Below are 13,338 nucleotides of genomic sequence, written 5' to 3'. Positions count from 1 at the left end.
GCAGGTGCTGTTCAGGCCTTCGTCATTAACTGTCGAGAAGCTCACGCGCCCTGCACACCCTGCCTCTCCGCTGGTGGAGGCCCATGGTGAGCTGGGTTCTCCGTCCACGCCAGCGAGGGGTCGGTGCAGGGCCGGCCGCGCCCTGAGCCCAGCTGGGCAGCAGAAGGCTTTGGAAACACGGCCGCCCTGCCCATTGTGACTCGGCGGACGGCCCGTGGTTTGTTTTTCCCTCAGCGGAGAGCTCTGGCTTATTTTCCTTTCTGAAGCCAACCAGTTTTGTTTCGTCCAGAGCGTGTCAGGAACAGAGGGACCACACAGCCGAGCCGTGTGTTGAGCTTGGCCCCAGGCGGGCCGGGCCCCAGGCTTAGCGCCGGCGGAGGCTGCTTCCATTTCTCTGGGCCGCTGTCTTGTCCTGGCCGGGGTGGGGCTTCCACTGCAGGGCGACCTCCTTGCCCAGAGTGGTTGCTGGCAGCCGGTCATCACATTTCCACGCGAGGCGAGGAGCGGGAGGAGGGACAATGGGCAGGAATCAGCCCTCGGGAGCTGTCTGCCTGCCTCTCCTCTCTTCCCCCGTGCCACTGTCCATCAGTCACCCCTGGGGACGTGGGCACCCCAGGAAAAGCAGTGGGAGGGAACTGGGTTGGGGCAGGGTACCCCCTTGCGTACCCCTTCACGCCACGCCTGCCCCGCGAGGCGCCCCGTTCACCTACCTTCCCAGGGGTGGCCCCAGGATCGGCTGGCCCCATGAAAGCCAGGGCTCCCCGGGTCCCCCGCCAGGGACGCCGTGCCCTGCCCCGCTGGAGGCTATGGGAGGGGAAGGGGCTGGGCGGTGGGCGGGAGGGTCCTTCTCCCTGCCGCCTGAGCAGAGGTGAGAGCCGGGGTGGGGTGGCACCCTGGGAGCCAGGGTGTGGGGGTGCACAGGGTGGCCCCCCCACCTGGCCCGGACGCGTCCACATGCGGCAGGGGTTCATCCACCTCCGGAGACTCTGCTACCTCCCGGTGCCTTCTCGGGTTTCGGTTCTTCGGGGAAATGGGCTGGCGGCCAAGTACAGTCCTCAGGGCTGCCTGCCTGCCCACGCCCCTCCCCAGCCTCCGTGCAGGGCGGCTCCGTCGGGCTTCTGTGTGTGCCTGTCGGATTCTCCAAATTAGGAAGGTGAGCCGAGCTGGGCTGGAAGCAGTCAGACAGGGTTCCTGTTGTGTTCTGACAGATGGAACATTTTTCTTTTTTTTTTTTAACAGCAAAGGCTGTGTGCTCTCTTTGGAGGCGGGGCTGAGGTTTGTGTTTGGGGTTCCCTGCTGTCTCTGAGGCCGGTACCGAAAGGAAGGTCTTGGTTTGGGTGGCGGTGCCTGGGCGGGAGGCCCCACAGGTCCGCCGGGATCCGTCCACGCGGGAAGGATGAGGCCGCTCCGGGCCTTCCCCGCCAGCCTGGGTGCCCGCACCTTTCGAGCCGCACCCCAGGCTCTTCTGCCTGCAGCTCCTGACGGTGTTTCCCGGCCAAGTTTAACAGAAGTGAACTGGGCCCTTCTTGAGTAGCCAGCACCCAGAAAGTGAACATGCAGAGTGGATTCCCGCTTTGTTTTCCTGTTTCTCCTCCAGCCACGGTGTCCTGGAGCCTTTTTCTTTCTGCCCCTCAGACTTATAGGACTGTGATCGCACAGGGCCCTCTCCACGGTGTCCTCCGAACACATGTGTCTAAGTATAACTCAAGTGTCCAGAGAAATGGAATACGTTGGTTAGCTGACATACTTAACTTGCCAGCGTGTGGTTACCAGGGACAAGTAATAATAGCCTGCGCGACTTTTTAACTATGTTTTGCTGTGCTGTGGCATACTATATTCTCCTATACCATTGTGTTCTTGCATCTCACGTTGACTAAGGTCTGATGTCAGTTCCGCAGACCACCTTGCATGTTCCACCCCAGCAGCTGACAACGACGTGCCCGCGCTGTGTGCTCAGTCGTGTCCGACTCTTTGCGACCCCACAGGCTGCAGCCCGCCAGGCTCCCCTGTCCATGGGGATCCTCCAGAGAAGAATCCTGGAGTGGGTAGCCTGCCCCTTCTCCAGGGGAACTTCCCGGCCCAGGAATCGGACCAGGGTCTCCTGCCTTGCAGGCGGACTCTTTACCAGCTGAGCCAGCAGGGAAGAAGGCCTGGCCAGCCCCCAACCCCTGATGCGGCATCAGCGTCTTTCCTCGGGATGGGGCGGCCTGCTACCCCGAGGCGGGGGCTCCTGCCGCTCCCTGTGTGGAGGCTGAGTGTCGACACGGGTGTCACTCGTTGCAGGCTCGTTCTTGTTTCCAGCACTTGGCACTTTCCTGGGTCTTCGTCTTCGTGCTTAGACACCCCGTCCTCGTCCTCGGGAGGGAGGGAGGGGGGGCTGTGTGTAACGGGGTGACCTTGGCTCCTGACCGCAGACCAGGCACGTGTCACAGCGGGCGGGCGGCGGTCTCTGCGCAGAGACCGGCAGTCCCCCAGCCCCGTCTGCGGCGGCGCTGGACCCGGGGGCGGCCCGGTCAACCGGGCTCTGCCCGTGGGGTGTCTCAGCCCATTCTCACTCCCGTTCTCAATCGGGCCTCTCTCCGTAAAAACCGCAGGCGCAGGTCTGAGTGGTGACACGGGCAGCCTGCCCCCTGCGAGAGGGAGGGCCTCCGGCTGTCCCCTGGCGCTCTGCCCCGCGACTCTGCACACACAGGCAGGCGTGTGGTCTGTCTCCTGGCGCGGTTCACCCGGGGTCAGGGAAGTCTGACCCTTGCCCTGGGGCTTGGACGCTGGGCTTCAGCCGTGACCTCTGGGCTGCCACGTCCATGTGGAAGGAATCAGGCTCCTTCAGCCTCAGGCCCAGCCTTTACCTCCTGGGAGACTTTGTTACCTGGTGACGCGTGGTCAGCCCCTGCGGCATGCACACACGCGTTACCCCGTGATGCGTGGTCAGCCCCTGCGGCATGCACACACGCGTTACCCTGTGATGCGTGGTCAGTTCCTGTGGCGTGCACACACGCGTTACCCCGTGAAGTGTGGTCAGCTCCTTCAGTGTGCACCACATGTGCGCCCGGCATGGAGGGACAGGCGGCCGCCAAGGTAACCCCCCCCGAGGGAGCCTGAGGTCTGGGAAGCCCCGCGGGGAGGAGTGGGAGTGCTCGAGGTGGGCTCTGTGCAGGGGCGGCCCTGGGGACAGGAGCCTGGAGACCGTGCGTCCGCTGGGACACAGCCGGGCCCTGAGCTGGTGGCAGCCTGGCGTGGGCGGGCTTGGCGGGTCCCCGGGCTGAGGCTCCCCCCCGGAGGCCCAGCCTGTGGTCCACACCCCACTGCAGCTCAAGCTGCCACAGCGCCCCTTCGGTGGGCAGTGACCTTCAGGGAGCCAGGGCCTTCGACGTGGTGATTCTCATCTCTGTAGCTCCCCCGTTCACCCGACTGGACCACCTTTGGTGTTTTCCAGGCAGATCCGGAAGGTACTTGCTTTTTCAGATACATTGGACTTCCTGCCCCATCTGATTTTCCAGACTGTAAAGCTTGGGAGCTCAACTCGGGAGTCATTTTCTTGTTTGCTTGTTTTAAAGCTGACGCTTCCCCCCCAAGGGGTAAGAATGTCCCTGGGAAGATGGCCTGGGGTCCTCCCCGGGGCTCCTGGCCCTGCTCTGCTGGGACCCTCTGAGCCCGAGGTCCAGGCTGCAGGCAGCCTGGCCCCTGGAGGGGGGCCCTCCCCAACCCTGTTCAGATCCGCCTCCTCGCTGTGCTGGCCGTCTGTCCTGGGCTGACTCTCCCGGGTCCACACAGCTGCCCAGCGCAGAGAGGAAGTCTGGGCTCTGCAGTCTCCAGCCTCCTAGGCCCAGCTCCGTTTTCGTTTTTAAGATGTTCTAGCAAAACGTATTGACGTTTTTAATAGGAAGCAGATATTTTAGGTTAAAGACAGTTAGGATCGTCAGACTCCTTTGATTTGGGGGTGGTATATAAAAACCATTTCCTGAACTGCCGTGATTTTCTTTGATAGTTCTTACAGAACTCAGAGCCTCCACTGCCTCTGGTGGTCCAGCTCCAGAGCTCTGTAGATGGGGGTTGCTTGTGGCCCAGGGCCCACCCTGGGTAAACCGCCCACTGGCCTGCGCCTGGAACGCCCCGGCGGGGGCAGGCGGAAGGCGCTGCTGGCTGTCAGCAGCCCCAGCCCTCCCTTCCAAAAGGAGAGGCCCAGCCATCTTCCCATGCCTGGGTTGTGGTTATTTACAAAATTTGAACATACTGGTCATCGGATGTGTAACAGCTTTTTTTCCTTCTCAAGTCTTTCATTTCTTTAAGGACACAGTGACAACATTCAGAAAACGTTTTGAAAGACTCCAGGTCTCTTCCCAGGGCTGTTCTCACCCCTCCTCCTCGTCCCTGTCCTCTGCGATGGACCACGGTCCGTGTCCTCGGCCACTTGCGGTGACAGCCTCTCCCGCCCCGGGGCTGCTCCTGCACCCAGGCTTGCCGCTTTGTCTCTGGTTTACCAGGGAGAGGCCTTAGATTCAGCCACACACCCCACGTACCCCCGTGTCGTCCCAGCAGCCCGTTCTCAAACCAGTTCTGTCTGATTTCAAATCCTGTGCCTTTTGCCATGACGCTGGACCATTGACTCTCTGCTGTTTTCGTTTCTCAGTGTATCATCAGCATTTTTGATCATCTTTCATGGGCCAGTTTTAATGAGGGACTGTTACTTGTTAGGGCTTCCTAGTTGGCCTAGTGGTAAAGAATCCTGGTGGAGACTCAGGAGACGCGGGTTCAATCCCTGGGTCAGGAAGATCCCCTGGAGGAGGAAGTGGCAACCCTCTCTAGTATTCTTGCCTGGAGAATCTGAAGAGCCTGGTGGGCTCCTGTCCACGGGGTCACAAAGAGGCAGACATGACTGAAGCGACTGAGCGTGTGTGTTACTTGTTCAGTATGTGTGAGCTTCTAGCTGCTTTGCTTGGAATATTTCATTTAATACTCATGAGACTCTTAGAGCACACACACCGAGAATACCCCAGTTTTCCTGATGAGGAGAACAGATCGGATGCTTTAAGAGGTTTTCCCAGAGACACACAGTCCTGGAAGGCGTCCTTTTCAATGGCTAAATGATATTCTTCCATGAATGTGCACCCTGGTGCATTCAGCTGTTCCTCACAGGGAACTCTTTCAGTTCAGTCGCTCAGTCATGTCCAATTCTTTGCAACTCCATGGACTGACCGCAGCGTGCCAGGCTTCCCTGTCCATCACCAACTCCTGGAGCCTACTCAAACTCATGTCCATAGAGTCGGTGATGCCATCCAGTCATCTCATCCTCTGTCGTCCCCTTCTCCTCCTGCCTTCAATCTTTCACAGCATCAGGGTCTTTTCCACTGAGTTAGTTCTTCACGTCAGGTGGCCAAAGTATTGGGAGTTTCAGCTTCAGCATCAGTCCTTCCAGTGAATATTCAGGACTGATTTCCTTTAGGAAGGACTGGTTGGATCTCCTTGCAGTCCAAGGGATTCTCAAGAGTCTTCCCCAACACCACAGTTCAAAAGCATCAATGATTCAGCGCTCAGCTTTCTTTATGGTCCAGCTCTCACATCCATACACAACTACTGGAAAAACCATAGCTTTGACTAGATGGACCTTTGTCGGTAATGTCTCTGCTTTTTAATATGCTGTCTAGGTTGGTCATAACTTTTCTTCCAAGGAGTGAGAGTCTTTTAATTTCATGGCTACAGTCACCATCTGCAGTGATTTTGGAGCCCGAGACAATAAAAGTCTGTCAGTGTTTCCATTGTTTCTCCATCTATTTGCCATGAAGTGATGGGACCAGATGCCATGATCTTAGTTTTCTGAATGTTGAGCTTTAAGCCAGCTTTCTCACTCTCCTCTTTCACTTTCATCAAGAGGGTCTTTAGTTCCTCTTCACTTTCTGCCATAAGGGTGGTGTCATCTGCATATCTGAGGTTATTGATATTTCTCCTTGCAGTGTTGATTCCAGCTTTTGCTTCATCCAGTCCAGCATTTCTCATGATGTACTCGGCATATAAGTTAAATAAGCAAGATGAAAATATACAGCCTTGACAGCTGGGGTGAAAGCTGGGATGAAAGCAAGATGAAAATATACAGCCTTTACAGTTAGGATGTAGGTTTGGTTTTTGTAACAGAGGTTGGAATAACAAGGGTGAGATGGATTTCTTTTGCATATAACAGCCCCATAATGTAACCTGATAGGGTAGCGCCAGGCCCTTTCTGTTCCGTTGGTCTGTTTCCCAGTGTCCATTTTAAGGCCCACCGTGGCTGCTCCAGCTCCTGCCGTCACACCCACATTCTGGCCATTAGGAAGGGGAGAAGGGTAGAAGACACTCTTTCTCCCGAGGGCACGAACCATCCACGTCTCACTGACCAGCACAGTCTCACGGGCGCACGAGATGCAGAGAAACATCATCCTTAGCCCAGCGGCCATGTGTCCAGCTGAGACGAGTTTGTTGTTGCAGCAGGAGAGATGCGTGTCCGGGGCACTAGCCGTCTCTGTTGCAGTGCACCCTCCCAGCGCTCCCTGGGATTTGTGGCCTGGGGGACCAGTGGTCCTCCTCCACTCCTGCTCCTAGAACACCTTTTCTTCAGCCCCCACCCACCACCACCACAGTACTTGGCCCCTGTCTTTCTGGGTGCGGTGCCCCCAAATGTCCACCTCCCCCACCCCCAGCAGCCCGCAGACTGCTCTCATCTCTGCGAATTAGGGCAAGAATTCTGAGGCGAGCTCTCAAGGGACCACCCTGCAAGGTGGGTGGATGCTTGCCGGGGCTGTCCCTGGGCTGGTGGGCGGTGGTTTCAGCACGCACCCCCACCTTCAGCCAGGGCCCCACCAGCACAGGCAGATTGCGCCCGGGTTCAGACTGCAGGTGGGCACCTTCAGGAGAATAGCTTTAACTGCAGAACGCACTCATTAAAACTCCAGCCAGAGCCCTAAACCAGAATGGGCCAGCTCTGCGAGCACCCCGGGGAGGCATCTGTTTAATCAAGGAGCTCCCCAGTATCTCCTCTTCTCCCCTCCTCCTCCTGCTCCTGAGTAGCGGATTGGCAGCCTCGGGATAATTTTTGGAAGAGTGAATCAGAAGAAGCTTGGGAAATAGCTGTTGCAGTAAATACTGTGAAAATGTTTATGGTTAAAGCCTAATTGGGAAATGGCTGTTCCAGTGGGAACCGGTCCCGCTAGTATCAGTTATCGATGGCCGTCGATTTTGCTACTGATGGCGTGCCCACGTCCCTGACCTTGTAAATCGCCGTGTTTTGTTTCACTGAAGCCCCAGGCCGTGTACGTGTACCGTCTATCCGGTGCCTTGGGTTTGGACTGGAAAGCGCCCGGGAGGGGATCGCGCCTGCCCTGAGCATGCAGGGCCCCAGAGGCGTTAGGGCAGGTGGGCGCAGAGCAGAAGTCAGGCGGCGAAGCAGAGGGAAGGGGGCCTGAAGGTGCTCCCCAATTCCCCCCACGGTCTTGTGACCTCTACCAGAGGCCAGAAGCCACACCCCTCCCTGGTTGTCGGGGACAGCTGTAGCTATAAGAGGATCTCAAGGTTGTGGTCTGATCCCATGCTAGCGCGGGGACTTTTCAGGGCGGCAGGAAGTCAGAACTCCGCCCCCCTCTGGCAGAGAGGAGCACGTAGCTTGTTTTGCGGATTTGCAGCAGTTAAGGGCCGTGGAGACTCTTTAACTGTCACGATTACTGCCTTCCTCCCTGGCGCTGGTGACACGGAGGTGTGTGTGTCCGTGGGCACAGACTCCCCCGCCGTTCATCTCGGCCGGCGCTCACAGGTGGCGCTCACCTGTCCTCAGCCCGCTCCCAGGCTCAGGGATGCTGGGCCCATCTTGGACTCGGCGGGGATGCACATTGGCTGCGAGTCACAGAAGCGGACCGGCCTCCGGGTCTGGGGAGACCCCAGGCCTCAGAAGCCATCTTGGGCAAATGTGTGATGTGACCTTTTAGCCGAAGTGCTGACCGAGTACATCCCTGGGCGGTGGGGAGACCGAGGCAAGTGGAGGGGACGGCGGAGGCTCGTTTCTTGGAAGACGGAAACAGCAGGCTGTTTCTATGCAGCCCGGTGGCCCTGTAAGCAGAGCATGGATGATGTTGCCGTTACAGACCCCCCCCACCCCCCGACATTCTGGTGCTGAGTCAGAACAGCATCGAACAGGAAGACAGTCTGTTGGAACAGTATCAAGATCCCCTTGTTCCGATTTTAGATCTGGAAATACGAGCCCGTCAGCTGTGAACCGGGCATCGCGGTGCCTCCCCGCCTGCCGTGGGGCTCTGCCGTCACGGCCACACGCAGCCCCTCTCTGCTCTGTGTCTCTAGAAGGATCTGCACCGGCCAGTGGAGCCAGTTGGCGCTCCTGACATCCTCTGTGAGATGCAGGCGGTGGCTCTGACTGCTGAGTCACGTAGGGAGAGGTGAGCCCTCCCAGCAGGAGGCTCACACACACCCCTCTTGGCTGGTGGGGCGCTGGGGTCCCCGCTCTGGGTCCCAGAGCCTGTTTTGACCGGTTCTTAAATCCCCCTTCTGAAAGCCTATTTTACTGAGAGAAAAGGGAATGCAACTGAAGTGGTGCTTGCTATATCCCTGATTTGCTACTTAGACGCCGAATTGGTTGACAGGACCAACTGTCAGGCGCTTTTGGGTGTGGACCCAGGGTCTGCTCCTGGGTTAGTGGCTTGTGGAGAACTTGGCGGTGTAGAAATCAGAGGGAGTGCTGGACGGCAGCGCCCTGCTTTACAGGCGGGGGCTTCTCAGAGGGGAAGAGCGCTGGGCTCCTCTGCGCACATGGAGAGGAACTCGGGTCTGTGACGGGATGGGCGGGCGGTCACCTGCAGTGGAGGACACGGGGTTCCCTCGGGTCCAGGGCGCTTCCTGCCAGACCCCCGCCCGCACCTGCAGCTCTTGCTGCTGCTGCTGCTCGGGGCGGGGAGCGCTCCGCGAGGTGCTGGATCCACGCGAAGGCCCGGAAGCGGCTCGTGCGGCCGGAGCTGGCGTGGGCGGGGACACGGGTGGGGGCCCTTTGGGGGCAGAGGTCTCTGCCCACCGGCCCTGTCCCAGGAGATGAGGACGCGCATGGGGCGCGGGTTCGGGCACGTGGGCGCGCAGGGCAAGGCCGATCCCTGCGCACAGGTGAAGTGGGCCGCCGCTCCCCGCGCTGGGCCTAACGACCGCTGCGCTTCCGTTGCAGGTGCACCTTCCGCTTCCCCAGCACGGCGATAAAGATCCAGTTCACATCGCTGTACCACCAGGAGGAGGCCCCCGCGTCTCCCCTGCGGCCACTCTACCCGCAGATCTCCCCGCTGAAGATCCACATCCCGGAGCCGGACCTCCGGAGCCTGGTCAGCCCCATCCCTTCCCCGACCGGCACCATCAGGTGAGCGGCCGGGCCGGCCCGCGCTGCCGCTGCCCGAGGAACCCGGGGCGCTGGGCTCCGGAACGCGGCTGAGGAAGAGGAAAGTGATACAAAGAGGGTGTTCTGTGCTTGATACGCTGTGGAGTCTGGTTCTGGAAAAAGGGCCGTGGGCGGAAAATTTGAAACTATTTTAAGCGCATCAGGGGACCTGACAACTTGAACAGAGTCTCTGGAGTGTGCTCTTACAAAGTGAAGAATCACCACCTAATTAGTCACCTTTCCAGTCTGAAATTCTGTACATTAGGGCCTTTGAAAGCAGGCATAGGTACCTTTTTTTTTTTTTACAGACAGTGAAACTATGTAAAAGGAGGGTTTGTATACCAGGTTTTGGTGGACTTGGTTTTTCTAAACTTCGTAAAAATCCTTTCCAAAGTTTTAGAAATTAATTTAGATGTCGAAGAAAGGCAGGTCCTCAAACGTTCTCATCCTTGGCGCGCTATACAAAGAGAGCCCCTGGGGGGAGGCTTGAGGGCAATGCCCACAACCAGAGACGGTGGGGGGGGGGGCACCAGCTGCCCCCCCAGGAGCACAGCGGGCCCTGTGCCTGCCTCCCCTTTTGTTGTAAAACATGTTGGAAGACATGGATTTGAGGATCAAGGTTTAATAAACTTTAAAGCAGTTTACTGCTTCGTTAAGGACATTTTAAAACGAGACTGGCCCTGGAGATCCCACGTGATGCTGGTGCCTCGCTTCCGCCACCGCAGATCAGGCTTCATCACACGTCGCCCGGAGACCGTGTCTCAGGGTCAGCATGAAGCTAGTTTTGAGCTCATGTCCCCCCTGAAGCGGTCTCAGGGGCCCTGGGGACCACACTCTGGCCGCACTCCCCCAGCAGAGCTGGAGCTCGGCACCCCCAGGCGTCATCCCGGACAGTCTTGCTCTCCGCTGACCAGCCCGCTCGGGGCCCTGGTTTTGCACTTTAAAGGTTTACATTTAGAAGCTCAGGTCAGTTCATCTCAGCATGGCCGCCGGCCTCACGTGTGCCCTGTGTTCCCCGCCCCCTAACTGTGTCCGTCACCAGCTGGGAGCCATTTGCATTGAGCTGCCTGGAGTCGGTTCCCTCCCGAGCCGGTGAGCAGGCGTGTTTCTCTTGGGGAGAGAGCTCAGGGATGCCTTTGAGATGTCACAGCCCAGAACTCAGGTCTGGGACCCCAGTTCTGGTTCTGGCCACATCTCCAGTTGGTGGGAGACTGGGGGCAGGTCTCTGCAGCCTCCTCGGGCCGTGTCTTCTCTGCTGACGAAGCCCGCCCTCTAAGACCACAGTGGCCCGGGATGACGGAGGAGCAGGGAGTGAGGCCTGCTGTGGCGGGGCCGCCGCTCAGCCCCTGCACCTGCGCTATTTTATTTAGTCCTTAGGGATTCACGAGGCCGGTTCTGTCCTAAGCTCTTTTCAGGCTTCCAGCAATAGCTCTGTTCTCAAACCCAAGATGTACTACATCACCTCCCTGTCCTTTCTGACGTCTGCCCTGAGAACAACCTAAAAGACGAGGGCTCCGCTTGAGTTCATGATGAAGTTATGCTGTGAAAATGTTCCAGCGCTCATACATCTATAATTTATGAACCGATAAAAGAAATTATGTGTTGTAAAACGAAGCAGCCACTTTGGGAAACAGTCTGGCAGTTCTCCAGAACATTAAAGGGTTTACCTCAACCGCCGGGCAAGGCACTGGGTCGTGAGGTCTCCGTGGAAACTCGTCCTGCGTGGTTCAGGGCAGTGTTATTCAGAGCCGCCTCCAAAACGGAGACAACTCAGATGTCCATCAGCTGCTGAGTGGAGGGAAACTGTTACAGCCACGGCGTGGAGTGTTGCTTGGAATAAAAAGGAACCAAGTGCTGGCACCTGGTGCAGCATGGGTGACCCCTGAAAACGTGATGCAGGAGGAAAGGAGCCAGTCCGCAGGAGACCACGCGCTGTGTGGTTCCGTGGACAGGCGATGTCCAGAATAGGCACAGCCTCAGAGGAAGAGTAGACAGCAGTTGCCAGGGACTCGGGAGGTTTAAGGGAGTGCCGGCTCCCTGTCCTGGGTTTCTTTCTGGGGTAATGGCCATGTTGTGGCGCGAGATGGTGGTCACACCACTCCGCACACTAAAAACCCCCGAGTCGTACACTGCAAACGGGTGCCCTGTGTGGTGTGCATAGCGTGGGGAGCTGGCATGGAAGCTCTGCTCTGACACCTTCACCGCGCAGCACCTCGGGGCAGCGGCGGGGACGCTGGCCAGGCCCGTGCCCCGCGGCGCCGGGAGCCCACGGGCCTGTCCCGGGCCGGGTGCGACCGCGCTCCGAGGCCCTTGCAGGTCCGCCAAAACCAGCTCAGACTGGCGTGGGGCTGTGAGCTACGATCCAGCCACATCGACGGCTTTTACAAACAGAAAGTGTTTTGGTTTGTACCTGGGGAGTTCATAGAATAAATATAAATCCCAGGGACATTTTGAATAAAAGCAGCGGTCAGCAGGTCGAGCTGGGGTAGCGACCCCGCAAGTGTGGAGGCCTGTGTGCCTGGGGGAGACGGCGGCTCTAGAGAGGGGCCAGGGTTAGGGTAGAAAGGGTTCCCGGAGCAGAAATGGGCCTGGGGGGGCGGGGCGGGGCTCGGAGAGGGGCTGCGGGGAGGGGAGGGGCGGGGCGGGCAGCACGGGGTGGAACATCTTTGCGGGAAGGCGGCAGCTTTGGCGCCCGCACTCTTGGCCTCTAAGTGTCACAGGGAAGGATTTCTGTTTACATCCGCTTGTCTCCGCGCTGCGGAGTCGACTGCGCGCTGGAAACCTCAGGGGCCCTTGAGGTTTTGCTGCCAGGATCTCCTTGCTCCCGCCCCGCCGCAGGAGCAGGGCGGGGCCGGCGTGTTTACAAACAGCTGCCCCCTCTTTCCCAGCCCCTCCCTGCGCCCCAGGTCCCCGCGGATCGCCGGGGAGGTGGGCGGCGGCCCGGGCCGCGGGGGTCCCCGCAGGTTGCCCCCCGCCCCCTCTCCCCAGCCGTCTTCGTTTGCCGCGTCTGCGCCCGCAGCCGGGTCGGTCGGCTGGCTGGGGCTCGGAGAGCTCGGTCTGGGCAGGCCCTCTCCAGGACTAGGTGGCGGCTGGACCAGTCGGAGCCGCCCGCCGCCCCGCCCCTTCCCTGCCGCGGGGCGGGGGCGGGGGCGGGGGCGGGTGTGGGCGGTTTTTTTCCTGAGCTGCAGTGCTCCACCCAGAAAATGAATGAACTCTCTTTGAAACAGGTTCTGCTATCTTAAGCAGCGTTTTGTTGACTTTTTTTTCTCTCCCCGTTTTGCACTGAACTGGTGTCTTTAAGAAGGAACCGATTGGTTAATCATTTTCTGGGTGTTACAAAAAGAGACTAATCCTTAAAGCTGCAGTTTAAAGAAGACTGCTGGAATTCAACCCGAGAAGGGGGGCAGCACCGACAGAGCAGCCGACTGGTGGCTCTGACAGTTAAGAATCCTCCTGCAATGGGGGAGACCTGGGTTTGATCCCAGGGTCGGGAAGATCCCCTGGAGGAGAAAATGGCAACCCGCGCAGGTATTCTTGCCTGGGGAATCCCAAGGACAGAGAAGCCTGGTGGGCTGCAGTCCATGGGGTCGCAAAGAGTCCGACAGGGCTGAATGTCTAAACACACAAGGCTTCAGAAGCTATTTCTTGAGAAAGGCCTTTCTTGATTTTTCTAATATAGAGATCACAAAACCAAAAGTAACCTGCTTTGTGGAATTCGTCCAAGGTTAGCAGAACCCTGTATGAAATAAACATTAAGCAACCGGCCTCCGTTCCCACCGCTTGTCACCCTGACCTCACAGTCCATTCCGGCTTCACTGCAGCGGGAAAGTCAGTCCTTCCTCACTCTGCAACGCTGTGTCTTCTGAGTTCGGATGGGGCCTTAGAAGGCTGTTGTGTTTCTGGCAAACTGTGGATCCTACCTGAGAGTGATTTACTCTGCATTTCCT

The 13,338-nt window shown here is 58.4% G+C and overlaps 1 protein-coding gene across 2 annotated transcripts in view; it reads left to right on the top strand.

Annotated features, from left to right (window-relative positions):
* FOXK1 (forkhead box K1) overlaps window positions 1–13,338 on the top strand; it is a 52,691-nt gene that overhangs the window by 23,976 nt on the left and 15,377 nt on the right. For both annotated transcript variants that reach the window (XM_043455151.1, XM_043455152.1), the window contains exon 2: window positions 9,188–9,373. In XM_043455151.1, the coding sequence (XP_043311086.1) occupies window positions 9,188–9,373 (186 nt within the window). The remainder of the gene's footprint in view (window positions 1–9,187; window positions 9,374–13,338) is intronic.

Source organism: Cervus canadensis, chromosome 32 (assembly GCF_019320065.1).
Source record: "Cervus canadensis isolate Bull #8, Minnesota chromosome 32, ASM1932006v1, whole genome shotgun sequence".
NCBI lineage: Eukaryota > Metazoa > Chordata > Mammalia > Artiodactyla > Cervidae > Cervus > Cervus canadensis.
This window is presented reverse-complemented; position numbering and strand designations above follow the sequence as displayed.